The following is a 27,113-nucleotide window of genomic DNA, read 5'->3' as shown; positions in this document are numbered from 1 at the left end:
ATCAGAAGAAGCCAGAACAATAGGATTAGACCCCACAGAAACCTCAGATATTGGAATTCAGACACAAACTAAAGGTAAATGTTATGAAATGTCTACTTGAATAAAAGATGGAAATAAAAGATGAACAAGCAACAAGAAGCAATCAAAAATGATCAGAAAGAACCAAAAAGGATTTCTGGGGGGCGGGGGGAATGTCTACGTAAATATAAAAAACACTGGCAGAGTAGACACCGCTGAAGAAACAATTACTGAGCTGGAACACAGAGATGTGCAAAAGCACCTAGAATGTGATGCAGACAGGAAAGAGGGGTTAAGAAGCGGAGGAGAAGTGAAAAGCCCCGAGGTCACCATCTAACTGGAGAGGACAGTGAGGGCAGAGGCAGTGTGTCCTGAATAGTGGCCGAGAGGTCTTCCCAGGACACAGACCTACACACGCAGAAGGCACAGCGTCTTCTACGCAGGGTAAGAAAAAAGGAAACCGCCCCGGGCCCTGAGACCCAGCGGTTCGTCTTCGGTACAGCAGCACCCAGAATGAGACGGGGGCTCCCCAAAGCCCCCCGGGGTTGCTGCTGTCCTGACTGGTGTCAGTGACCTCTGGGGACTGGTTCTGGGTGCTGGGGACACAGATGTGTCCCACCTGTCCACAGTTCTTCCAACTGCACATGTGTGCATTTTCTTGTGTCCGCAACACTTTAATAGAAGGTTCAAAAAGAAAGAAATACACACTTAAACTCCCCAAAGACAAGCCACAGAAGAATGAGAACTTAAAAGCAGCAGAGGACAGGACGCAGGTCTCCTACTGCAGGTGCAGAATCACGGTGCCCCAGCCCAGGACCCACGAACGCGCTGTGACGCTGCAGAGCAGGTGGAGCTAAGGCCGCGGCTTACTGGACCTCAGGCAGGGAGAGCACCCTGCACGGCCCGGTGGCCACGGTGGATGTGAGAGGATGAGGCAGGAGAGTCAGGGTCGGTGATGGGGCCTGAGGAGGACCGACCAGTCCCTGCTGGCTTTAAAGGAGGCAGGGCCAGACTGAGCTGTCGGCACCTGCAGACCAGACCCTCCTCCAGAAGCTCCGGCAGGCAGGCTCTGCGATAGCGAGCCTGAGCTCCAGGCCCCACGCGGCAAAATCATCAACGGTGAGGTTTCAAGCCGCTGACTTGGTGGCAATTCATTCCAGCAGTGCTGGGAAACTGGTGTGCGCTCACGGAGCAGACGGCCCCGGTCAAAGGGCAGAGGGCAGCCCTTCAACTGCTAATCTAGCCCTGCGCTCCTCGGGAGACCGTCCTTCGGAAACAGGGGAGAACCTGAGACAGTTTCACGTCAGCAAAACCTGAGGGCATTTGCTCCAAGAGCGTTTCACTGAAGGACCTTGAAAGGCGACCACCACAGGAAAGATGGTCCCATCAGAAGGCACCGACCCCAGCGTCCAAGACCAGGCCCACCCGGCAGAACGCCTGGCGGAGGTTCTTAAGAAAGTCCGTGTCCAACCCCCAGAAACACAAGCCACCAAAACTGCCCCCGAGGAAACAGGCCACCCGAGCCGGCCTGTGACCAGTAAGGGGGCTGACTTGCAGCAACAGGACCGGGCTGCTGGCTTCCCGGGGGAACCCCTCTGACACCTGCAGAGAGAGGCCATCCTCCTCCAGCTCCTTCCAAACCTGAGCAAGGGGACACCTGCTAATTCGTTCTCTGATACCAGAGCCAAAGACACCACAGGACCGGTATTTCTTACCAAAGTGATGCTAAACCCACAACAAGATGCCAGCAAAAATGATCACTGAGCAGGTGCAGAGCCTGGGATGATGAGAAAGTTCTGGAAGTGGACAGTGGTGATGGCTGCACAACACTGTGAAGGAGTAAAGCCACCGCCTTATATATACACTTAAAAATGGTTACAGTGATCAGTTTTATGACAAAAAAGTCAATGTTCAATGACCAAAAAAATTCATTAAAAAAAGACTGATTCATTTTCTAGATTAAAGGACATTAAAGCGAGATGACAACTGAAGGCACAGCACGTTTGCCACAGCCATGACGGCAAGGCACGTCCACATGGTCGCCTGTGCTCTGCCCACCCCCCCGCTTCACCTGTGCTCTGCGTCCCACCCCCCGCTTCACCTGTGCTCTGCCCAGCCCCCGGCCCCTTCATGGGTGGGAAATCCAGGAGGCAGGATGCATGATCAAGGTCCCACATGGTCAGGGACGCCACGCCAGAGGCAGGGACATAACACAATGCCTAGATGGTGGTAAACAGTCCAGGCCCCTCGGGAGCAGTGAGGCAGTCTGGGGATGGAGCCCAGGGGCCTCCAGCTATGCTAACATTTTCTACCTTGAGCTGGGAGGTGCGTGGACATTTATTCCTTTTGGTTTATTGTAAATCCCACGTAACCTTTTGTTTTAAGTGAAGTAACTTGGCCTGGTCACCTGGCCAACAGGGGCTGGTGCCTGAGCAGGGCCCACCCACGTCTGCTGTGAACCAGCGTCACCTGCCTTGACAAGTGACAGAACGCCTCATGGAACCTTCGTCTCCACAGGAAGTGGGGACCTCACAGATGTGTGGGGTGGGAGTTAATGGGGCCAAAGGACACGGTGCACAGAGCATGAACCGTGTCACACACCTGAGCCCTGCCGTGACCTCTCCCAGGCCACACTCCGTGAGCTGGCAAAGCCTTCCAGAATTCCGGCCTCCTGAGACAGAGCGTGTGCCAGGCTGAGCCCCCGGGCCGGGGAGGGGGGCCTAGCTGCACAGACCAACATCTCTGGGCCACCTCCCCACCCTGAGTCGGCCCTGACAGTGTCACCTGTTCACTACCAGCCGAGTCGGCCATGGGAGGTAAAAACAGTTTGTTCAAATTCTATAAAGTCAAGTGCTTCAGGGACTATGCTCTAGTTACCATGAATTTTTAAAGTAAAGAACAAGTCCTGTAAAATAGCCTGTTCCTGCGGAGCTCACCTATCTGCACCGACAGAACCGCTGGCTAACAGGTAACGTGACTCTTAGCAGTTTCCCAAGTCCAATTTCAAAGTCTGGCTCTTAAGAAACCCTGACACGGCACCCGAGAGGACGGGGTCCCCGGACCTGAGCCGCCGCAGCGCGTCCTGCAGCTGGTCCCTGTCCTGCGTCAGCCGCTGCTCCAGCTCTGCCCTCCTCTGCAGCCCGGCCCGCAGGCCACGGATGACCGCCTGCGAGTCCGCATGCAGGCTGGCCAGCTCGGCCTTCTGGCCCTGCAGCATGCTGCGCTCCAGCTGGAAGGCCTGCTCCAGTTCCTGTCTCTGCTCCGCAAAGCCCCTTCTCATCACCTCCACTTCCCTTTCGTAGGAGCTCACCTGAGAAGAGAGTATGAGGACCTCAGCCGGGGGCCCTAGAAGGGATCTGCCTTCCGGCACCAGGCTGCCAGCAAGGGTCCGAGCCGGTGGGGGGTGGGGCCCTGAGGGCTGTGAAAGGCTCCCCATGGCCAGGTGGCCGCAGGCTTCCATCACCTCCCTCCCAGAACCTTCACTGGGCCCCACGGGCAGGCCCAGCAGGTGCAGAAAGGAGGCTAGGGGTGGAGTGGGGCCGGTGCCTGGCAGACAGCAGGAGGGGGCGAGGGTGGACAGCGCCTCCACGAGGCTGGCAGGAGGCCCAGCGGGAAAGGCCACAGAGGAGCTTCTGGCTGAGGCATCCAGGTGGCCCTGCCTCGCTGCCCCGGGACACCGACAAGTCCTGGACACTCTCCCCGCAAAAAACCCACCACAGCCGAGTAACAGAGCGGGAGACACATTCATCCAAGGGGCAGACTCGGCCAGGGGGGCACTGGAGCGCCCCATGCAGGGCAACCCGGGGAGCTCCAGCTGAGACACAGCTGGGAGCAGCGCCCCCCACGGCACAAGGAGCAGGGCGGTCTGGCCCCTCGAGACACGCGGGTACACGTGACCCTGCCCCTTCCCACGGTCCGGCGTTCTTCCCCTGCCCTGCCTCTCTTCCACTTCCTGTAAACCTTGGCCCCGCGCGCTTACTGTGGGGCAGAGGAGTGCCTGGCGGCTCCCGACCCCTCGGCCTCCCTCAGTCCCCCTGACCTTGGCCTCCAGCTGGACCTCGAGGTCCAGGTAGCGTTCCTTCACCTGCTCCAACATTATCTCCGTTCCTAGACTCACTGGAGCGGACTGGCCCACAAATGCAATGAGGCCTGCAGATGAGAGGACACTTCCGCTTACGTCCTGCCCCGGACACCACGGGGTCCGGTCCCAACCCCCACGCTCACTCCTGGACAGCTCCCTGGGACACATCTGCCCTGAGGTCATGGCAAGGTCATTATGCCCTTCACCACTTCTGTCACCCTCGTCCACCTCCCTTGGGGCTCTGGGTTCTGCAAAAACCCCGGTCTCAGGTAGGCGGTTCAAGCTGGCCCACCAGCCGCTGCCACCTCCCCCTCCCCGGGCAGGAGCACTGACCCACCGCCTTCCAGCACCCAGCTCCCACCTGCTGGGCTGTGTCCAGGGGACAGCTGGCCGTCTGGCTGTGCGTGGGGCTGGCTGGGCCTGCTCAGGGGCAGCTGCGCCCGCAGGCCTTCCAGTGCGGCCTGCAGCTCGTCGTTCTGGTCCTGCAGATCCTGTGGGCAGAGCCAGACACCGCCTCCAGCTGCTGCGGCCTTCGACCCCAGGAGCGCGGTGTGGAGACGGTGCCAGGGGAGCAGCATGGCCCCCAGCTCAGCAGGGCAGGCAGGGCTGCCCCCTGGCCTCCAGGACAGCTGTAACTGCACCCAGGCACCTGACTACTTGGTGAGCGACAGAGAAGCAGGGCCGTCTCCTGACTGCTTATACCCAGCACACCTTCCACCACCGGGGCATGGGGGGCTCAGGAAAAGGAGCTCAGGGAAAGTGAGAAACGCAGAAAATACAGAGAACCATCAGCAGCTGAAAGCACTGGTGCCTTGTTGAAACGCACGGCGGTGCTACGACCCGGGTGGGAGGCAGCTACACCGGGTCTGCCCTGGTTCTGGCCACAGCTGGCGGTGAGTCTGCAACGGGTTCTGCAGTCACTGGCCACCAAAGCGGACAGCGAGTGCTTCAGACCAAAGGCCACAAAGAAACACAACCGTGTCAACAGAAGGGTGGTGGCTAGGTGAGCACGCATGTAAGGGGAAGGGGGATTTGGGGGCATGAAAGCTTAAAAGGGTCTTGTTTGTGACAAGTGTAACTGGTCCAATCATGGATGAAATACACCTGAACCAGCACACTCGGTCACCTGACTTTTAAAGGCCCAGTTTCCCAGGTGGTCCCACAGCCGGCACCACCTGTCTGTGCCCTGCCACGTCTGCTGTGGGTCCCTGTCCCCACATCCCCAGGCTGGCAGTCTGCGCCCACCCCACCTGGAAGATGGTACAGGGCATGCAGCCGCCACTGGCTTCTCCTTCTGGGACATGCGCTCTCAGGGAGCCCAAACCAGCCACCCACGAGGGCCCATCTCTCAGATCTTTGAGTTTCCTTCCAGGCGGCTCTTGTTAAATAAACCTCATCTTCCTGCACTTCCCGGAGGCCCGTGCCTGGCCTGTCACCGTGGTTCCCCCTGGAGGAGCCTTTCCTCGGCAGCCCGAGGCCGTGGGGAGAAGGTACAGGCCCTGCAGACCTTAGAAGCAGCACAGATTTACTGGGATCCCTGTGCCTCCTCCAGCCTGCAGGAGAGGGCAGGCCTGCAGGGCGGAGCACTCACCCTGCTCCCCTGGCCCCGCAGTGTCGCCACGCTGGCCACTGAGTGCCTCTGGGGTGGTCAGGCCAGCTCGAGGCATGCCATAGCAAAACTCGACGCTGACTTTAAAGACCCGATTCCCAAAAGGGAGGTAAGATATCTCACTTAGAATGTGTTCATACAGATTTGATACTGAAATGATGGCACCACAGATACACTGACGTCAGTGAAATGTTACTAAAACTGGCGTCACCTGCTTCTTCTCACCTGTGAGATGTGACTACTGGAAAACTCGAAATCACACGCCCGACTGGTATTTTTATGGGACAGTGCTGACCTAGCAGGAAGTATCTGCAGAGCCATTTCCACCCAATGCCCTGCCCCCTTGGGGGTTCTTTTTGCCCCTAAACGGGTATTTTGAGAGCACATATACGTCCTGCAAATTCAGGAGAAAGCAGGCTCTTCGCTGGGCGCAGGCGCTGCGGCTCCCAGGACACACGTGGGAGCGCGGCCAGTTCTAGTCCGCCGGGCGATGTGTGCCGACCTGGGCCCCAGCCCTGGGTGCCTCCAGCCACACGGGGCGGCTGGCAGGGCTGGGGAGCCAGGTGCTTGTTCTGCACGTGAATCTGGGGTGCCTGTGGGTGCAGAGGGCAGTCACAGGGGCAGGGTGTCACCCTGCTAGCCAGCAAGGCAGCAAACCCACTGCCCACGCTGCAGCGCCAAGGGTCTGGACCTGCTGAAGCTTCTCTTCTCGTTAGCGGGAGGAGCGAGCTCAGGAAGAAAGCCGGGGTGGGGAGGGGGGCGGATTTCAACAGCCGCTTGGAAAACACTGGAGAGGAAGGTGGAGCGGCCTGGCAGGCTGTCTGGGGAGACAGGCCACGCTGAGGCAGCACACACAGAGGGGCGGACCGCCCAGACACCGGCAGTGGAGGGGCTGGTGCGTGTCTTGGTCCGTTCAGGATGCTAAAACAAAAATACCAAAGGTGGGGGCTTATAAGCAAAAGAAATTGAGTTCTGACAGTTCTGGAGGCTGGACGTCCACGATTGAGGTGCCCTTGGAATCAGTGTCTGGTGGGAGCTTCCCAGTTCACAGCCTTCTCCTGTGTCCTCATTTGGTGGAAGGGATGGGGGCGCTCTCTGGGGCCCCCCTCCTAACACTGTCATGTTGAAGAACAGGCTTCAGCATGTGGCTCTGGGGGACACACTCATCCAGGTTACAATGGGTGGAAATGCAGAAAAGAAAAATCTGCATTTATGGTTTCTGACCAGGGACGAGTCACTCCATGAGGGTGTCTGCCCAAGACGGGGCAAAAACACGAAACCACAGAGGACCTCTAAGAAGGATGCAACCAACATCTTACAGCCCCTTTTACCAAAGGCAGCCTCGTCCAGAAAACTGAGACTGACAGTTGAAATGGAAAAAAAAAAGAGATAAAACCGTGGTGGAAGTGGGGGTTCTAGCATGCATGTGTGCTTAGCAGGTACGAGGTCATGGGTTCGAGCCCCAGTACCTCCATTAAATAAAATACAAAAAAATAAATAAACCTAATTACCCCCCAAACCCCCAAACAAACAAGCAAACAAACAAAAGCTAAACTGACAGTTGAATAGGGAGAGAACCCAGCAACAACGGGAGCACAGGTCCCGAGCCAGCAGGACCCCCCTCACAAGGGAAGCGGGAAGCGGCAACTCGGAAAGATGGGTGATGCTCGGCAGGGAGGCTCACGCAGCCTCCACTCTGGAGACTGGCGACGCGCCCGGACCCCCGTGTCTGAGCCGTTCCTTCCTGTCAGGAGCCGGGCTCCGCGGAGAAAGGGCTGTTTCCAGGGCAGTCGTTACGCTGGAAAGTTCGTAACTGACTGAACAAGACTCGACAGTCACATGTCACGAGGTCAGGGCTGCCGGCCGGAAGATGCCCCACTGGACAGACCCCACACAACCAGGGCCCCAAAGTGTCGGACACAGTAGCCAACTACAAAGGGGGCGGTGGGGGCGCCAAGGTGTCGGACACAGTAGCCAACTACAAAGGGGGCGGCGGGGGCCCCAAGGTGTCGGACACAGTAGCCAACTACAAAGGGGGCGGCGGGGGCCCCAAGGTGTCGGACACAGTAGCCAACTACAAAGGGGGCGGCGGGGGCCCCAAGGTGTCGGACACAGTAGCCAACTACAAAGGGGGCGGCGGGGGCCCCAAGGTGTCGGACACAGTAGCCAACTACAAAGGGGGCGGCGGGGGCCCCAAGGTGTCGGACACAGTAGCCAACTACAAAGGGGGCGGCGGGGGCCCCAAGGTGTCGGACACAGTAGCCAACTACAAAGGGGGCGGTGGGGGCCCCAAGATGTCTGACACAGTAGCCAATTACAAAGGGGGTGATGGGGGCCCCAAAGTGTCGGGCATAGTAACCAATTACAAAGGGGGCGATGGGGCCCAGGGGCTAGACCAACAGCAGACGGGTGGGACACCGCCGGCTGACGGCAGGTGACAAGCGCCAGCCGACAGAGCAGATGCTGGAGCTGGAAAACCACCCTTCAGCCAGAGTGGGCAAGAAGCACTGACTGGCCCCAAACCCAGGGAAACCTCTCACAAAGGGCAGGACGTGCATGTGGCCTTCGAGTGTCTCCCCACCGACCGCTCATCAGCTGCAGAGGAGGAAACCCAGCAGCTGTCCAGCGGGGCCAGGAGGCCATGCCGAGGGCAGGTGGTCAGAACTGACCTCACCTCCGCTGTGCAGCTGAGAAGGACAACTTCAACCCAAAGGGAGTATCAGAAAAGCAAAATGAACGCTTCTATTAAAAACGGGGGGGAGCTGTATTCTTTGAAAATGTCCATGTCGAGGGCAAAGGCAGGCTGAGGGAACGTGCGCCGGGCTGAATGTGTCCCCCAGATCCATGTGTCGAATCCCGAGCCCCAGCGCGATGGTGTCGGGAGGTGGGGCTTTGGGGGGTGATGCGGTCATAAGGGTGGAGCCCCCATGATGGGGGTCAGTGCTCTTGTAACACAGGTTCACAGGCCCCTCGCCCCTCCACGCGAGGACACAGTGAGAGGACAGCCAGCCACCTGCAACCCCGAACAGAGCCCTGCAGACACAGCGTCTGCAGGCTCCTTGACCTCGGACCCACCCGCGTCTAGAAGCGCGCGAACTACATCTCTGCGGTTAATAAGCTCCCCAGCCTACAGTGTTCTTTCTACCGCCGCCCGGAACGGGCGAAGACGAAGCTTCAGATTAAAGGACGTTAAACAGACACAGCAGCCTCGGCAACACCTGGTCCTGGGCTGGATCCTGCCCTGGAGGGGAGGGGAGCCCTGAGAGGCGAACCAGCGTCGACACGCCGCGTCCGCAGGGCGCGGCGCTGCATCCGTGGGGGGAGACCTGACCAGGCGTCCACCGCTAAGCAGGAGGTACTGGGGGGCGGTTCTCCAGGAGGAGAAGCCCAGCTTTGTAGCTTTCGCTCACTTCTTGGTGTAAATAAGCCGCACCATCAAAGGCTCACCAAGAAGTCAGCAAGACACCTGAACATTTAACGTCGACTCTGGTCACCTGACCAGCCCTGCGAAGCTGTAGGGTCAGCCTGTGCTCAGGAAACGCGTGGGCTGGCCTGGGGGCACAGGGCCCCGGTGCACATGGGTCACCTCAGGTGCTCAAAAACAACCGCGTGTGCACGTCCACACACACGTGCACACACTGAGTGCACGGGGCCAACGTGAACAGCTGGGAACCTGGGCGGAGGCCCTCAAGTGTTACTCGAGCTAGTTTCACCTTTGTGACTTCATGTGTTAGAAATTATTTTCAATTAAAAAGCTTTTTTAATGCTCTAAATGTTAGTTCAAAACAGCCAAAAATATCCCCCCAAATAGAACAAATTTCAAAATAAGCAGCCGAGTCCCGAAATGTAAAATATTTTGCTGATGTTCCAAAAAAAGTCAAGAACCAGAAGTGGATGAGTTGCAGTTCTTAAAGAAGGAAGGTTACGCTTGTGCAGTAAAGTAACATACGAATGGGTGGCTGGTTCCAGGTGCCCAACGTGGAGAGAAAACCCAGCAGGAAGGCCAGCTCCCTCCGGCGGTTGAGCGGCACGACCCCGAGGCACCACAGCCCCCAGCCGCAAACCACACGCCAGCCGGGCTCCCGAGGAGGCGGACAGCTGACACACGCAGGGCTGCGGGGCACCTGGGACTTGGGGCTTGGAGGGCAGGGGGCCGGGGTCACGCCACACTGCACACCAAGCACGAGCTCACCTTTATCCTCTGGTGCGGCCAAAGCGTCGCGTGCAGAAACACAGGGCTTGTGTTAGTGGGGAGGGAAATCACTAAGAATCAAGTTGCCGCCACACCCTTAACACCAAGCAGCGACGTTGTCTACGCTGGCTCCTCAGTGATCTTGAGAGGGTAGCGGGCTGGGCCGCGTTTCTACGCCTCGGGCCCCGCCACCTGCGCCCCACTCTGCACGGCACACACTGGCAGGTCTGGCCCAGGAAATGCCAACAGCCACGCACGGGAGACAAGATGAAGCCCTCCATGCTGCCCGGAAACAGAGGGGCCCTTAGGGTTGGGGTTAGTGCCAGCCCGGGAGCCGGGCAGCCTGGCGGGAGCTGGGCACGGGTGCTGGGCAGGCGGGTCCTGGCCCTCCCTTCAGAGCAGAGGCTTGGAGGACCCCGGGGGCAGAAGGCTGGCTGTGGCCACTCCTGTGGGGTTGCTCTGGCAGGCCTGGGCTGGACCAGGAGGTGGGAGGGGGGCAGACCCTGATGCCCCCCGGGGGGGCGGGGCACATACCCGGCACTTGAGTTCGTGCTCCTTCAGGACCTCTGAGAACCGCTCCTCCTGGGCCAGGAGCTCCGTGCTCTGTGGCTCCAGCTGAAAGCAAGACACACGCAGGAAGACGAGGGCTAGGACCTGAGGCTGGCAGCAGGTGCGCAGTTACCTCTCACACTCCCCCTACCCCGGCTCAGCACCTCCGGAGACAGCCGCCCATCCCTCCTCCTCTCCCCTTGTTTGAAAGGTCTCAGGGCAGAAGGATGGTCCAGACTCATGGAAGGTGGCCTCGCGCCCACCTGGAGCCTGGGCTGCCTTCTTGCTGGGCTGCCCCTGCCGAGCCCTGCACCTGCCCTCCCCTCCTCCCCACATGGGGATGGCAGGGGGCTTCCAACCTCTCCCCGTGCCCCCACCACTGAGACTCTGCCACTGGCCCAGGCCTTTGTCACTAAAGGGCCCATGTGCAGGGCATCACCGGCACTGCCTGAAGAGGAGGAAAACCTGGAAAGTTGTCTTGATTTTCTCTGCATTCTAGAATTTTAGCAGGAAAAAATCCTGTCACCTGTGCATTCTTTGCTAAGACACTGACACCCCTTGCCCAGCACCCGGGCTCCTCTCTGAAGACTTGGAATCAGCAAGAGGACTCACCTTGTCCTTCAACACAAACTCCAGATCGTTCTGCAGCTTCAGGACCAGCTTCTCTGACTCTGAGAGCTTCCCTACGACTTCAACAATCTCCTTCTGCAACCGACTGTTTTCCTATAAGACACAGGCCAGTGGTTTGCCAGCTGTGGGAGCGCAGGAGGGGCTGTCACAGGTCTGCCCCCTCTGACAGAGGAGCAGGGCTCCAGGGGGACTCGGGGCCAGAACAAGTCAGGTGGCCTGTTCAGACCCCACGGAGCCCTTGGCAACACTCCTCCCTGTCCCACCGCCTCAACCTCCCCCACAGCCCGAGCCCAGGATGGTCGTGAGCGGCACGAGGAAAGGCTGGTGGCAGTCCCTTCTGTGCCATTTTTAAAGACGGCTCTGAAGCTGCACCGTGACAGCCCCGGTGTCCACCAGGAGGAAGGCAGTGTCTGCAGACTTGGGGGCTGGGGGACAGAGGCGCAGGAGGCAGGTGGGTGTGGGCAGAACCTGCAGCCCTGAGTTAGGAAAGGAGAAGGAAGGCGGAGGCTGGGGGGCCGGGGACATCTCACTGGGTGCAAACGCAGGGAGCGTGACAGTCGTGGGATGCTCTTCACGGCCCAGAGGGCCACGTTTGCCACAGGCCAGGGCTCCAGGCAGGGGGTGGGGCAATGTGCTTTGGTCTCTGCTGACCCCACGGGTGCCCTAGTCCCCAGGGGCGCACTAACCCTCCCTGACCTCGGTGCGGGAGCCCCTCGGCCCCTGTCCTGCTGCCCCCACAGCTGGTGGGGGGTGATGTCTCTCCGGGGAAAGGCAGGAGTCTTTCTGTTAGGCTGAGAAGGGGGTCCTCCGGTATGTGTGTGTGTCTGCCTCTGTGTGTGTGTGTCTGTATGTGTGTGTCTGTATGTGTGTGTGTGTGTGTGTGTCTGTGTCTGTTGTGTGTCTGTATGTGTGTGTGTGTCTGTGTGTGTGTGTCTGTCTCTCTGTTGTGTGTCTGTATGTGTGTCTGTGAGTGTCTGTGTGTGTGTCTGTGTGTATGTCTGTGTGTGGTTATGTGTGTGTGTGTGTCTGTGCGTGTGTGTGTGTCAGTGCGTGTGTGTGTGTACGCACGCGCGCATGTGTGTGTTGACAGAGAGACCTGCCGCTGTCCCTTCCCAACCCCGGAATGCCCACGTAAGGCTCTGGGGAGGGTTAGGTCCTTGACCCGGAACCTCGCCTCCTCCTTTCGGGCAGGAGGCCCCCCTCTGGCCCGTCACCCCTCCCCTACCTTCAGGGCCAGGGTCAGCTTCTCGCGGAGGCCAGCTTCCTCGGCCCGCAGCCTCCGCAGGTCCTCCTCCAGCGCAGCCCCCTGCCGGTGGGCCTGCTCCCAGAAGAGCTCGCGCTCCACCTCCAGCTCGGACCGCAGCAGGCTCAGCCTCCCCCTGCACCCCTGCTCCAGGTGTCTGGAAGGCACACGGCAGTCATGTCGGGGCCCGAGGGGCCACCCCCAACCCTCCCCTCCCCGAGTCTCCTGTCGCAGCACCGGCCACAGGGGCTTGGGGCCCTGCTTAAATCCCACCAGGGCTGGTGGGTGTGACCCCGCAAGACAAGGGGAGCCTGTGCATCCCTGCTGCCTCTGGAGCAGGGGTAGCAGATGCCCTCTGATTCCCCTCGGCCTTTCCACCTCCTGCACACAATCAAAAACATAAAAAAGGCAGCGTTTGGTGACCAAACGCACACACAAGTAAGCCTCCATCACAAGGACACAGACAACAGAAAACCTGTAGACGGTGAATCCCAAAGCAACCAGAGGAAAAGGTGGGGGCGCTTCCCTTGGATTCTGCAGGAATCCTTTGCAAGAACAGTCCAGCAGCGGAAAAACAGTGCCAGTTCTTCATTTTACCACTAAAATGGTTGCTTAACGGGGTTTCTCAAGCCCAGTCTGTCTAGACTGAAGACGACTGAGACTCTTACTTCCGCAGAGCTTGTCCGCATCAACAACTCTGCGGAAGAAACACGCGGCTGGTCCTGCGTCCACCTCACCTCAGAGCTTCAGGGAAAGAACACAGCGGGGCGGGGGAGCTGTCCCGTAGGGAGACAGCTGGACGGATGTGATTAATCTAACATCTTGGTGCCAGTTTTAAAAATACAAGTTTGAGGAGGGGAGGGTGTAGCTCAAGTGGTGGAGCACATGCTTAGCAGGCACGAGGTCCTGTATTCCATCCCCAGCACCTCCTCTAAGAAAAAATAAATAAGGAAACCTATTTATCTCACACCAAAAAAAGGAAAAAAGAAAAAAAAGAAATAGAATACTAAATCTTTTTTTAAAATTTTAAAAATACAAGTTTGATCACATCACTCCACTCTTCATACATTTTTTAAAGATCCAGCAAACATCCAGCCAAGGCAAAGGGTCAGGAAAACGCAGCAGACCCACACAGAGGTGCTCCGGGGCCGGCAGCAAGTCTGCGAACACGACACCGCTCTGTAAATAACCACGAGCACGGCAGAGAGAAGCCGGGGCGCACAGACAGCGTCAGGAACGACGACCTCTGCTTTTCCTCTTCCTTTTCCTTGTGTTTTCTAAATTGTCTACAATGAACACGTATCATCTATTACCTTCGAACGAGAAACGCCTAACGCAGCCATAAAAACAGTCTCTGGAAATGTACCGACAACGCCCTTTGCTCACAGGGCAAAATCCCAGCGCCTGCCCGGCCCTCAGGCTTCGTGTGTCCCCAGGCCAGGTTCTCTGAGACTGAGATACAGCCTTCAAGCCCCTTTCTGGGTTCTCTGACCCGGCCTCTACTGGGCGGCTGGGAGAGGCAGGTCGACCAGTCGAGACCAAAGCAAATTAGTCTCAGCTCCTCGGACTGAAAGCACGCAGCACACGGGCGCGGGGAGGCGGCCGCGCTGGATGCAGAGGAAGGGCGGCGCGCAGGTCGGGCCGCCTCAAGCCAGGAGCCCGTGCACCCCGCCTGCCCAGGCCTCACCCCAGGGCCCGGGGGGGCCCCGTCCACGGCAGGGACGGGGCTGAGCGCAGCCACAGGAACCACAACACAGCCCCTGCCCCGACCTCCACTGACAGCGTCCCCGGGAACCCTGAGCGGCCTCACAGTCCGCTCCGCGCAGCCGGAGACTGAGGATGGCACCCCCGCGAGCGAGCGGAGCTGCGAGAGCCGCGCCTGGTTCCTGGGCGGGGCGGGGGGGGGGGCCCTGCCGGGCAGCAGAGCAGGACAAACCTGGTATTTCCCAGCCACAGCGCCCCTGTGGTTAACGCCGCCCACCACCTGCCCAAGGGTGGGCCCGGGCGCTGGGCGGGCAGGCACGCCTCACAGCGCTTGTTACCTCAGGTTTGACTGGGAACATTTTTTAAAGTTTGGTGCAGAGTCTTAATTTTTAGCTTCCCTGAAAGTTACTGTGAGGCGGTGTGGGAGCTGGTGGCAGTGCATGTGCAGGTGTGTGTGTGCACGCCCACGCACACCTCACACCCACACGCACCCGCACACTTGCTCCCACACTCACAGCCCTTGGTGCCCAGACCCCAACTCTCACACTCCCGTCTCCACGTGGCTCACAGGCAGTGTGGAGTCTGGCTAGTGCCCAGACCAGGGTCTTGGCTGCTGCGTCCTGCCTTCCCAGCCCCCGGAAGGAAAGGGAGACTCCGGCCTTTGGGAACTCGGACACGAGGCACCACCCCAGGCCTGTGACACATGGGAAGGTGTTGGCCCCAGGAGGGTCCCTGAAGTCACAGGTCGTGGGGGAGCAGAGCTGCTGACCTAGGATGTGGGTCAGACTCCAGATGACCCCCAAAAGTGACGAGCTCTCTGTCCCCCAGCCCTGCTCACATGGGGGTTCATTTCCAGAGAGGAGGGAGGGGCATTGCCAGCTGAGTGACTGTGGGCAGTTACTACACTGCTCCAAGCCTCAGTGTCCTTGGCTGAAAAACAGGAATGGAAAGGCCTATTTGGGGTCTCGGTCAGGCAGTGCCTGGCCTGTAACAGGATCCCTACGGCAAGAGAGCAGTTTCGCAAGCCAGAAGCCTCTTCCCAGAGGCCAAGACCCCGGCTGCACGGCCAGGGTGCCCGGTGGCTCTGCCCACTAAACCCCACGGACAGCGCCCCCCAGCACCTCTGCTGCAGCCCCTCTGCTCAGGCCATGCTTCAGAGCCCGCAGGCACACTGGGCAGGGGGAAGCCCTCCAGGGCCTGGGACCCTGTCACATCACACTGTGACACCCACACACCTCACCAATAGGCTGCTGAGGCTTCACCTGAGCAAATGCCCCCGTCGCAGGGGGAACCTGCCTGGGGGCCCAATGTCCAGGTTCGAGCTCCTGCCACCCCCTTGCCAGCACTGAGGAGGACGGACACCCTGAGTCAGGACAGTTACTGCAGCATCCTTAGCTGTCCTTAAGGGGACCCTCTGGTGACCAGAGCTTCCAGAAAGGGACCAGCCTCCGAGCTCTGTTGGGGGGAGCATACCCCTCAGGGTGAGAAAGGCCCCCTCCCAGCTGTAGCCTGGGAGACCGCAGAGGCTGGACTTCCTCAAATGTTTTGGCTAATGAACCAGTGAAGTGGTTTTGTGTCCCTGGAAAAGAAGGTCAGAAAGCCTTTCCTTTGGTCCGTCCGCCACCAGCCCGCTGACTCACCAGGAGCCCGCTCAGCCCTCTGCGTGGGCGAGGCCCTCCGTCAGCAGTTTCGGGCTCTGGGCTCCTTTCTGCAGAGCCGACAGGAGGCAAGGCCATTCCCTGGGCCTCTCTCAAAGCGTCCACCTGTCTCACTGATCACAGCCATGTACAGAAGACGCAGCTCTGGTGGGACCCACCCCGACAGACGGAGCAGAGCAGAGAGGCCAGCAGACACACGGCCAGAAGCCGCACTCCCGTGTGAGGGCAAGACTGCCCCTGAGAGCGCACCCTCTTCTCTCCAAGGACCTCGGCCAAGTGCACCCTCTAGGCTTCCACTGGCTCGGCCGAGACCAGACAGGAGGACCTCAGCCGGTGGTGGCCACGCCCCCCGCCCGCTCTGGCCAGGGAGCAGCCGCAGAGCAGGGCCGGGGCCCCGCGGGACCTACTTGATCTTCTGCTCCGCGAGCTGCTCCAGGGCGGCGTGGTAGTCGTCCATCTCCTTCACAAAGTCCAGGTTCCTTTTCTCCGCTCTCTCCAGGTCCTGCCTGGCCTTGTCTCGCTCCCTGGCCATCTGCTCCACCTGGCCCCTGCAGGAAGGAGCCGGGGTCGAAGGGGACACGGCTTTGGGCCCAGCAAGCCCGTCTGCAGGAGCGCACACAGCTGGCCTCACGGGCGCTGGGCTCTGACCAACCTCCTCCCAGGGCGGTTCCCACAGGCACTGCACCCGCTTCATAGACGGACACACGGAGTGAGGCCAACTGCCGTGCCAAGGAGTTTCTAGCAGGTTTCTGAACCAGGAGGTCTGAGCCTGGAGCCCTGCGGTGTGCCACACCTCCAGACGCCTCTGGAGGACAGGTAAGGATTTATCCCAGCTCCCTCTCCCCTCCGGCCCCAGGGACCCTCAGCACAGAACAGGGACTGGCTGCCTTCAGGGGACAGGGCTGGCCAGCCATGATCCTGCCTGGCCACTGCCCTGCCACCTGCAGCCTGGCATCCAGGTGCGTGGCAGGGGGGCCACCTGGAGCAGAAGCGATTCCTGGGGTGTCCCTGGCCCTGTCTGGTCACGCAGGACCCCACTCGAGCTCCGTGCAAACCATCTCTGGCACCAGCTTCTCTGGTGGCTACTTCTCCCTCTGAAGATGCACTGAGCTACGCCCCCACCCTGGGCACAGTATTTCTCCCCACGTGTGCAGGGCTGCTGCCCTCAGGACGCTCATCTGGCGGCACCTAACGAGACCCAAAACCCTGGGGGTGGGGACTGCGCTTTTCCGCCAAGCGTTCCTGTAACTTCGGGACATCAATAAAGCACAAAACCAAACGTTATGCCAATCTGCTGAGCAGACGACGGCCTGAACAGTCAGCTCAACCAGAGCCAAACCCAAAGAACACGGAACGTGTACTCGGCCCAGTGGCCGCACGGAAGCACCCGCTCCTTCCTGGCCAGCCACCCACCCGGGAGCCCAGCCACCGGGACGGCTTCCCTGCAGGCGGGGCGGCACCAGGCAGCAAGGTTACTGTCCAATGCAAACCCCTCCCCTTGGAACTTTGTGAGAAGGGACTCAGAAAGGACCCTGATGGGATTTCTAAGTTTCTCACCAAGTCTGGGGGTTGGCTGGTGACCCCCAAGTTCTGTGGCCACAAACTGATCAGCAGCCACGGGACTGGTCCAGTGGGCGGCCCCACCGCGAGAGCCGCCTACAGGAGAGCAGGCGGGAAAGGGCGCAGGGCCCCCGCCCCGGGACTGGCCCTTTGGGGTGGGCAAGGAGGCCGGCCTGGCCAGCGGCACCCCACACCCCCACCTGGGGCTCTTACTGGCAGAAGCTCAGCTCCTGGCGGTAACAGGCCAAGGCCGCCTGCTGAGCGGCTCCATCCACCATCATGAGCTCGTTCTCCAGGGCCCACGTCAGCTCCAAAAGGTTCACCTTCTCGTCCACACTGAAGTCGAGGCTCTGGAAACAGCAAGGCCCATGGGGTAGGCGGGTGTAGACCCTTCCGGGCTCCCTAAGGACAGTCAGGACCGGTCCACACTGTCCCAGGCCTGCCCTTTCCTGTCTGCAAAGTCTCTGCCTCCTGGGCGTAGCCCTTCTCCCGACCGTCCACACGGGGGTCCTCTCTGTCCCTGCCAACTCTCAGGGTGGGTGTGACCCAGGCTGGACACAGCCCCCGTCCCTGGACAAAGTGACAGACACAGAAGGCGCATGTCCCAAGCAGAGGCCTCTGGACACTGGTGTGGGGGCTGGAGGAGGGTCCCTGAGACCAACGTCCTCCTCCTCGGACTGACCACGCAGGTGAGCCCCTAATGTCCTTCCCTCTGCCCACTGGAGTTGGGTTTGTGGCATTCCGGACACAAAGACTCCTGACCAACATGTCTCCGAACTACACGCACAGTCACAGAACGGACCGGCTCTGTCTGTGGAACACGACCTACCAGCTGAGCACCACCCAGCCTCCAGAGAGCGGCACTGCCCCACCCCGGGATTCGGAAGAGTTGAGAGAACAGAAAAACCGTGTCACATGGACTTCACCACAGTAAGGAAGAGAGGAGGACACGGGAGCGCTGCCCCCCGGGGGCCCCCCGGAGAACACTTTGGCCACGCCTGCTCTTCAGGGACGGGTGCTCGCGGCCAGGAGTCACAGACACACGGCGGGGCGGGCGCACAGGAGGGAAAGAACGGGGTGACCTTCCTTTAGCTTGTGAGGAGGAGACTTGAATCTCCACGTTCCCCATGTCCCTGAAGCACGTGGAGCAACCCAGACGCTGAAGCCATAATGCAAGGGCTGCCTTTCCAGCAGCGAGGCCTCCAGGCAGAAACAGGTCCCTGCAGCAGCGTCCCGATCAAGAAAGGCCCCGCGCGTCCCGGCAGTCACATCCGTGTGTGACCAGCACAGGCCTGCAAAACCCCCAGGACAGTGATAGGCAGTGGTGTGGGAGGCAGGAGTCCCCCTTGGCCTCCTGGACAGGGCTCCGGGGAGGCCAGTGCCGGCTGGGAGGGGCTCATCCAGCCCTGGCTGGGTGGCACGTGCCCACAGCGAGACCCCCGCCCCATCCGTCAGGCCTCTGCAAGACCGCAGGGTGGGCTCCTGGAGACCCTGGGCGAGGACCACCCAACTCCTGACCCACAGAAAATGCGTGAGACAGAAACGCCGCGGGTGTCTATGGCACAATCAGCATGCTGTGTTGAGGAGGGTCAGGGCTGCGCTCCCCCGGGCACCCGGGAGAGGTCACGTCCAGGCCGAGGGCTTCCGACCCGAGGGACAGGCCTCTTTCAGGCAGGTGTGCTGCTGGTGGCCCACAGTTCAATCAGTGTCACAGGTGAGCAGTAACGGACCTGTTGTGCTGGGGCACCCGGACCAGGGAGCCACCCTCCATGTCGGGGGACAGACACTTGGGGCTGCGTGAGGGGCACATACAGTCACACGCTGGGGGCCTTTCCTGGCCCTGGGGTGCTGAGGAGGTCCAGTGACATCGCTGCCTCTCAGTTAAATAGAATCAAACCCTGAGCAATAGGAAATTCCAAGTGGCTAAAGAGAAGGAACTGTTCTTTGACAGCATGAGAGCAACAGAGGGACACAGTGCGACCCTAACTGTGCAGAAGCTCCCGGAACGAGAACTTCTAAGCACACGCTTCCTTCTGTGCTGGGAAGAGCCCTCAGGACATCCACCAGGCCCTCAGCCGCCCCCACCCCGGAACCTGGGAGCGAGGGAGGCAGGCTCTCTCGCTTAGCTTAGTTTCTAGGCTTTTGTTCACAGCAGGAAGTGAAATTGGGAACTCAGCTGACCTGCCCAGCTCGCCACACAGGTCCTAGCGCCCCTCCCTTGCTGCGCCCGCCCCGCGGACACCTGACTTGCCAGCTGAGCGGAGGCCCCTCCAAAGCCCTGGGGACAGGACTGGCCGGGCAGAGCACAGGCCTCCTGGGCCCGACCAGCGGCGGGAGGCCTGGGAGAGCGCAGGGCGGACAGGTCAGCGGGCCGGGCAGGGCCCGGCTCCCCTCGGGCCCGTCCCTAACCAGCGGGAGCGCTCAGACCTCTGTGACCACGACCAGCGCGGTCCCGGGGGGCTTCCTTCCCTCCTCCGGGGTGCAGATCTGCTCCGGGGTAAGTGCCTGCGACGCTGGAGCCTACTTTCAAATGGATTTGTTTCAAGCTATGGTTTTTCTCTAGTTTTTACTTATTCTGTTTTAGTTAAGATTCGCTGTATTTCAGTATCAGAAAATAAAGAAAAAAGGGGTCACGATCGGCCTGCCCTGCACGCGGCCTGTGTCTGCGGGAGCTCCGTCCAGCCTCCCCTGTGGGCAGTGGCCCCCCACGCCTGGATACCGCTGCTGGGGCAGCCGCGGGAGACCGGTCCACACCTGTAAGACCTCCCTGCCGTTGTGAACCCCCTCCTGGGCCCACAGGGCGACAATCTGCTCCGGGGAGGCAAAGCCCGAGCCGTCATCCACGCTGCAGAACAGGCGCGGGCCGGAGCACACGGACACCAGGGACGACGTTGTGGTCTGGCCTTCGCCCTCCTCTGGGACCTGCACATGGGGACAGAGCCGCTGTGAGCTTGCGAGGGCCTCATCTCACAGCCTCCCAGACCTCACCGCCCGTGCCTGGCCGGCGCGGTCTCACCGAGGCCCAAGAACAGCCCTGTTTCCTGCTCAAGGGGACACGGCACCCACACGGTCGGCCGGGATCACGGGCTCTGCAGTGGCGGCCTCGAGCCCAGGGCTCAGCGCCAGCCACATGAGGCCATGCAGTGGACGCTCCAGTGCCTGCAGGGCCCCGAGTTAATCTCCTCCTGAACCAGTCACAGCCTCCCCACCTGTCCCTGCAGACCAAGAGTCGTAGGAAAGCCAGACTGCGAAAGAAACCCGAGGTGGGCTTCAGAAGGGGCAGGACGGCCGGAGCGGAGGGCACATCTCCTGGGGTTCAGGAACATGAGGCTCGTGGCTGAGTCTCAGGGAGTTTTAATTTTTTAGCAACTTTATCGTGGTATGGTTCCTGTACAGTAAACTATACATATTTCAGACGTACAACCTGATGAATTTTGAGAGATATAAACACCCACAGTCAAGACAGCTCACATTCCCACCCCCTCAAGAGTTGCGAATTTCAAACTCCCGATTTGTCCCTTCCCACCCTTTACCCCCTGGAAACAGTAAGTTTGTTCTGTGTCTGTGAGTCTGTTTCTGCTTTGTAGATAAGTTCATTTGTGTCCTTTCCAAGCAGTTTTAAGACAAAGGCAAAAAGTCCCTCAGCCAGAAAGCTGACAGCAAGGCCGAGGTGCTGCGGGAACCACAGGGCGAGGCCACCCTCCCTGCGGGGTCTCCCCGGGAGGACAGGGCCTTTCAGACGTGTGCCTGCTGTCGAGGCCACACCAGGACAGCAGCCCTTCCTCTCTGAGCCCCCTGCAGCCACACCGGAGTCCACACGCACAGGACGCCACAGCGCAGCCTCCTGGGCAGGCAGGTGTCAGCCCCTCCCCCAGTGGTGCCTCCGAACTGGACACAGAACAGGGGCCGCTGCACGCAGGAGGAGGCCGCCCCACGGGCCTCTGGCGCGACTCGGGGCTGCCCTCACATGACCTGACACCTCCCCTCAGGGCTCTGGTTCCTCCCGTCTCACGGACTTCAGGCGCTGAAACCTGATTCTCCAATGCGCCGGCCCAGCAGGGAGCAGCAATGTCACTGTTCCAGACACAGGACCCCCAGGGCAACCGTCCCCGTGGGAGGGGGGGCTGACTCCTGGGACCCAGAAAGACCACACGCACTGAACAAAATCACGTGTAGTGAGCACCGAAACCTGCTCTCCTCCAGCTGGCATCGGGCAGGATAAAATTCAGGAACATGGCCCGGGGCGCGGGGCACGGACCCGTCAGTGACTCCGCCCTCGCTGCACCCCCACGGAGGTGAGGGGTGCTCCTGCTGGAACGCAAGGACCCCCACACCGAGACACAGCGAGGAGCTGCCCGGGAAGCCTCATTAGACCCCTAGGAGGGGTGGCCACCTTACAGATGAGGGGCCTGAGGCTCAGAGAAGGCAAGTAGCTCCCCAGTGACACACAGCTCAGCCCCAGGCCGCATGGCCTCTCACCAAACACGCGTGTGTACGTTTCCCAGCCGACCCTGGGCCCGCTGTGCTGACCATGCAGAGGGGTCAGGCCAGCGGCAGATGCTGAAGGCTGGAGAATGACAGCAGCCATTCCGGGGCCCGAGAGTTAACTGTCCCGTTTTACCTGGTAACGAGACCAGGAGCCACTCAGATTGACAGGAGAAGAAGATTCCGGAAGTGCAGGGGGACGGTGCTCACACAGGCCAAGCTGGAACTCCTCCAGGCTCACTCTGCCATCCCCGTCTCGGTCCAGCTTGCTGAACAGGTCCTCAAGTTCCTAGGCAAAAGCCCCCAGGCACCTGCTCAGAGCCCCCCGCCCCCAGCAGCCCCGCCAGCCCCGCCCAGGCCCACCCTCCCCAAGCAGGCGGCCTGCTGGCCTGTCCAGACACACTATCTGGACCACCCTGGCCTCCGCGCTCTAGCCTGTCCATCCACACACCTGGTCAGCTGCCACCCCACTGCAAGGGGCCCCGAGCTTTCTGCCAGGCCGGGACTCCCTGGGTGGTGCGGACAGGTTCGTATGGAGCAGTTCAGGGTCAACAAGGTGGGCAGTGCCCCACCACACTGCCCGCCCTGCTCCCTCGGCCCCTGCGGGGGAAGGGGCGAGGACAGCCGCCAGGGAGCAGCCAGGCTCTGCAGGCAGCACCCCGGGCTGGGCAGCAGACCTGGGCCTCGCAGGAAGGGGAGGCATGCTCCAGGCAGAGGACGGTCCTGTGTGAAGGGGGCCAGGGCCACACGTGGCCAGAGGCGGGCCTTCGACACCAGCCCGGGGAGTCATCACAGGGTTTCAGGCCAGAAAGTAACAAGTGAATCAGTGTCTGAGGGTGAAGGGGTTTCCCTGGCCCAGCATCAACCACGACCACCACAAAGACGCAGCCCTCCAGGGCCGGCGTCCAGCCCCTCACCTCCTTCCCCAGTCCCTGGAGGCCGACGCTCTGGCAGACCACGGCCAGCTCCTGCTCGGTGAGGTGGCCGCTGCGGCCGACACCCAGCGCTTCCCAGATGTCCCGGACTCGGCTCTCGGGGGTGTCGAGGGAGGGGCTGCCAGACTTTCGGGGACTCCCGGAGACCTCAGAACACCAGGCCGGCAGCTGACCTGAAACGGGAAACACACCACTGCTGTAACTTATCCTGAAATCAGACAGACTGACGGATGGACACGGGATGGGCAGATGGACACAGGGGAGAGTCAAGCTTCAAAGGAGGAATCTAGGTGGTGGGGACACGGCGCTCACAGCACAGCTCTTCCAACCTCGCTGGGCGCACACACGCACAATGAAACGGGGGAAAGCTGCAGCGCATGGGGAGGGTTTCTGAAGGGAGCTACGAAAGCCACACCAGATGCACTGCTGCTGGTTGGACTTAAAAGAGCAGCCTTAGAAATTAATTTTCAGAAACTTTTCAAACCCACCCGAAGTAAAGAGCACAGCCCAGCAGAGGCCAGCGGCCCTGCCCCTCGGGCCGCCAGGAGCCCCAGCTCCATCCACCCGGCCTGGTGCTGCCCGAGGGTCTGAAAGCAAACCCCAGCTGTCACGCCGCCCCCGTGTCTATCGGGCGACCGCTGAGAAGCGTGGACCCCAAGCTACATCTCCCCTGCAAATCAGCAGTGACTGCCCACCCCTCACCCGGCCTTCCTGCGGGGGCTGGTCTGGGTCCTCACTGCACACGTGGCCACTATTTCTCCCAGTCGTTTAAGCACCTCTCCTGCTCTGTCTGAGAAACTGGACCAGCTGTTCTGCAGGACGCCCCCAGGCGCTGTGAGTCTGCCCCTCGTGCCCTCCAGCCCTAGCGTCTCCTGTGAACCTGAGCTTTAGCGTCAAAGCCAGTCTGGACTCGGGCCCAGTGTTATCTGCTTTCTCTTCTTCCGGCAACAACACCCCCGGGCAGGCTGTGCGCTCCACCCCACCTCACACCAGGAGGCACAGGGGTCTCGGGATGCAAAGACTCACCAGTGGGTCTAGGTGACAGGTGGCCAGGTGTCTCAACTGGTCCACCTTAGCCGGGTGGCTCACCGAGGTTTCTGAAGCTTTGCCAGAGAAGCACCTTGTGGAGGAGGCCAGACCTCGGGGTGCCCACGAGTACCCACGAGGAGCTCCCCGTGCAGGCGCCGACTCCCTCCACGCCCCGTCCATGCCGCCCAGCCCAGCATGGAAGAGGGCCACTCACACGCCATCGGACTGGGCCCTCGGCCTGGGGGCTGGGGCCCTGGGTGGGGAAGCTACCTTGGCGTCACTTTGATAACCCAACTAACGCTCAGAAGCGCCTCCCCACAGAAGGCCTGGCCCGTGCGCTCATGAGCGATGCTGGGGGTGGGCCACCTCCGAGGTCCCCTCCAGCTTAGAATGTCTCAAAGTTCTACACAAAAATGGAAAAGCACTTCTGAGACCAGGCTTTGCTTCCCAGGGCCGGCAGAGGAGGTGAATGAGTCCTGTGAGGTTTGACACGTGAGTGGCAGTTCTCACTTAGATGGGAAGAACTCCAATCTGCTCTGGGCAGAGAGCCTCAAAATCTCTCGGTGAGTGACCTCCCAGGACCAGAACCACGTCCCACACTCCACTCAGGGTGCAGACAGGGCCTCGTGGGGCAGGGAGGGGCTGCACTCGGCCCGGCACATCAGGAAGGAGCTGGGGTCTGGCCGGTCCCTGCAAACCCTGAAACTGCTCTCTTAGTCAGCAGCCCCGCCCGAAGGTCTGACTGCAGGGGCCTTGGCACTGGGCCCCCCAGGAGAAGGGACCACCAGGGTCCCCGCCCGCACTGGGCCCTTTCCAGGAAATTTTCCTGGCCGGTGACCCCAGACCAGGAGCCCAGCACTGTTCAGATGGGGACACTGAGCACAAAGCCAGGCTTCACCTTGAGCTTCAAACACCTCATTCTGAGGCTCCTTCGCACTTTCGGCTTCTTCATCAGACTTGAGACTCTGCAGAAAGACAGAAAGAGGATGTGCGTCCCCAGAGGATGGGGCACCGGGAACCAGGAGAACCGTCTGTGGGGCTGACTGGGGAAGGAGGCCAGCCCGCAGGGCTCCCAGCTGAGGCCTGCGTAGACCAGGTCTGTCTCCAGGCCACACGCCGCGGCCTGGACACGGGCACCTGACGCCTTGATAGGAACCAAAACCATCAGCAACTCTGTGAGAACACAGGCAGGTGCTCCCCCCGCACACTCCCAGTCTGCTCCAAATTCCATCACAGGACAGGCTCTCGGGCCAGCCCCTCAACACCCATCTCAGTCGGCAGCAGGCAAGAGAGCAGGTCTCTGACCCCTAGGTGCTCTGGGGACAGGAGGTGAGCAGCTGAGGCCTTTGTGCCCAAGGGCTGGGCTGCCAAGACTCCAGTGAAATCCCATGTTTCTGTGACTGGTCAGTGGACCCCAAAGCTCAAGTCCACTTCTGATTCTGGAAGGAATGCTGGCTTGACCAGCACTCAGCACTTACAGCCAGCGCTGAACCGGGGGTAGGGACCTGCGGCAGGGTGTGTATGCCCTTTTTCCAATGCATCCAACCTGCTGACAACCCCAAAAGCACCCCCCCAGGTCCTAGTTCTGGGGATCAAAGATCGTATTTTTAACACCTTTATTGTGGTGTGGCTCCTGTGCAGTTAGCTGCACATATTTCAGGTGTACACTCTGATGAATGTTGACAGATGCACACACCCATGCAACCACCACCACCACCAAGACAGGAAGCATTTCCATCTCTCCCCAAGAGGTGCAACTTTCGAATTCCCAGTTTATTCAAGAAGCAGAATGGCACCACAGAGATGGCACAGACGCACTGAGACTCCCCATCCTTGGGGCCAAATTTAAAAAGGGAACAAAGAGGCAAAGGCCAGGGATCTGCTGATGTCACCCAGGTGCAGAGGGTCCCTGGGAGAAGGGACTCCAGGATTTAAATACACATCTGTTTGTTTTGCCTCAATGAACGCTGAAGATACAAACAATTAATTTGAGGGCCAGAGCCGTCCTATTAAAGGTAAGTTCCTGGAGAGCCCCATCTGACAAGGATGACACCACAGGTTGGGGGGAAGCCAGGAACCTTCTGTAACCCTGAAAACAGGTCCAGTGGGCCACGATTAACCCATAAGGTGTGGATCTGCCCCACCGATGACCCTCCACAGTGGGCAGCTCGGGAACCTGGGGCCCCCGGGGCGGCTGGCACCAGCCGGCCAAGTTGTAGAGGGTGGGCCAGGGTCACTCCAAGTACTGGAGGCAGGGGCCCTGGGCGTGGCATACCTGCTTTGCTCTTTTTTTGGATTTTCCTTTGTTGTTGTTTTCTTTTGTTTTTGGCAGGGGAGGTTACTAGGTTTATTATTTTTATTTATTTTTTAACAGAGGTCCTGGGATTGAATCCAGGACCTCGTGCATGCTAAGCAGGTGCTCCACCACTGAGCTGCACCCTCCCCACCACCAGATTTTTCTACCCTCGGCTGGTTAACCTTCCCCTCCTGGTAGTGCCGGGGGAGGCTGCAGGGTGAACAGGGGAATCTTCACGGCCCTGTGTCTGAAGGAGGCCAGTTTCCCTGTAGACAGTGAGACCCAGGAACACAGTGGAACCTGTTTCCCAAAGGGCCTCTGGCACTGAGCTGCCCCCTCCCATCTTCCTGCATCTCTTTAGGGGGGCAGGTGAGCAGCGACTAAGACATGTAATTTCCACACTGGGGAGCCTCGGCAGGGATGGAGAGGGGAAGGGGGAGGACCTACCTCCACACTTTCCAGGGACGCAGAGCAGCAGAAATGGCTCCTGGCGCTGGGCCTGGCCGGCTGCTCCAGGACACACTTGGCCCTACCAGCAAGGTTGCAGGGCTCGGGCCGACTCCAACGGCCGTACCTCTTAGAGCCGCTCACGTACTTCGGTGGGACAGCACAGGGGGGAGCTGGGAAGAAAACGGGAGGTCTGTGGGGCTCTTAAAAACAGCCTCTGGGCCCAGGCACGCGGGTGCAGATCCCAGTGCTGAGTGCGGCTCTCACGCGCAGGACGCAGGGAACGGCCACCAGCAGGCTGGCGGGGAAGGCCAGGCTGGGAGGGCTTTCTGTCCTAAATGCTAGGTGCTGTTCAAACTGTTCCAAGTATGTTTTGCCTTTTTTTTTTTTTAATGGAGGCACTGGGGATTGAACCCAGGACCTCATGCACGCGCTCTACCACTGATACCCCCATATTTTGCTTTTGTTATGTAATAAAAGACTAATCCAAAAATCCAGCTTTTTATCCAAAGAAAAAAACGCTCCAATAATCCAGCAACATCCTGTTCCAGAGCCCAGACGGTCACTTCCCAGCCCAGTCACGACAGGACCCCTCTGGGCCAGACGCCGCAGGCAGGGACCTCCGCACAGCCAGGGAGGCTCAGGCTCCGCGTGGGTCTTCACGAAGCCTGGAGCAG

The 27,113-nt window shown here is 60.1% G+C and overlaps 1 protein-coding gene across 4 annotated transcripts in view; it reads right to left on the bottom strand.

Moving 5' to 3' along the window:
* NINL (ninein like) overlaps positions 1-27,113 on the bottom strand; it is a 73,501-nt gene that overhangs the window by 11,412 nt on the left and 34,976 nt on the right. For 3 of the 4 annotated variants that reach the window (XM_072943652.1, XM_072943651.1, XM_072943653.1), the window contains 13 exons: positions 26,437-26,609; positions 24,592-24,658; positions 22,647-22,837; positions 21,866-22,018; positions 19,999-20,166; positions 17,458-17,594; positions 16,092-16,232; positions 12,305-12,479; positions 11,062-11,172; positions 10,435-10,515; positions 4,461-4,590; positions 4,058-4,167; positions 3,081-3,328 (listed from right to left, as the gene is read on the bottom strand). In XM_072943652.1, the coding sequence (XP_072799753.1) occupies positions 3,081-3,328; positions 4,058-4,167; positions 4,461-4,590; positions 10,435-10,515; positions 11,062-11,172; positions 12,305-12,479; positions 16,092-16,232; positions 17,458-17,594; positions 19,999-20,166; positions 21,866-22,018; positions 22,647-22,837; positions 24,592-24,658; positions 26,437-26,609 (1,885 nt within the window). The remainder of the gene's footprint in view (positions 1-3,080; positions 3,329-4,057; positions 4,168-4,460; positions 4,591-10,434; positions 10,516-11,061; positions 11,173-12,304; positions 12,480-16,091; positions 16,233-17,457; positions 17,595-19,998; positions 20,167-21,865; positions 22,019-22,646; positions 22,838-24,591; positions 24,659-26,436; positions 26,610-27,113) is intronic. The other variant, XM_072943654.1, reaches the window with a different exon arrangement.

Source organism: Vicugna pacos, chromosome 19 (assembly GCF_048564905.1).
Source record: "Vicugna pacos chromosome 19, VicPac4, whole genome shotgun sequence".
NCBI lineage: Eukaryota > Metazoa > Chordata > Mammalia > Artiodactyla > Camelidae > Vicugna > Vicugna pacos.
This window is presented reverse-complemented; position numbering and strand designations above follow the sequence as displayed.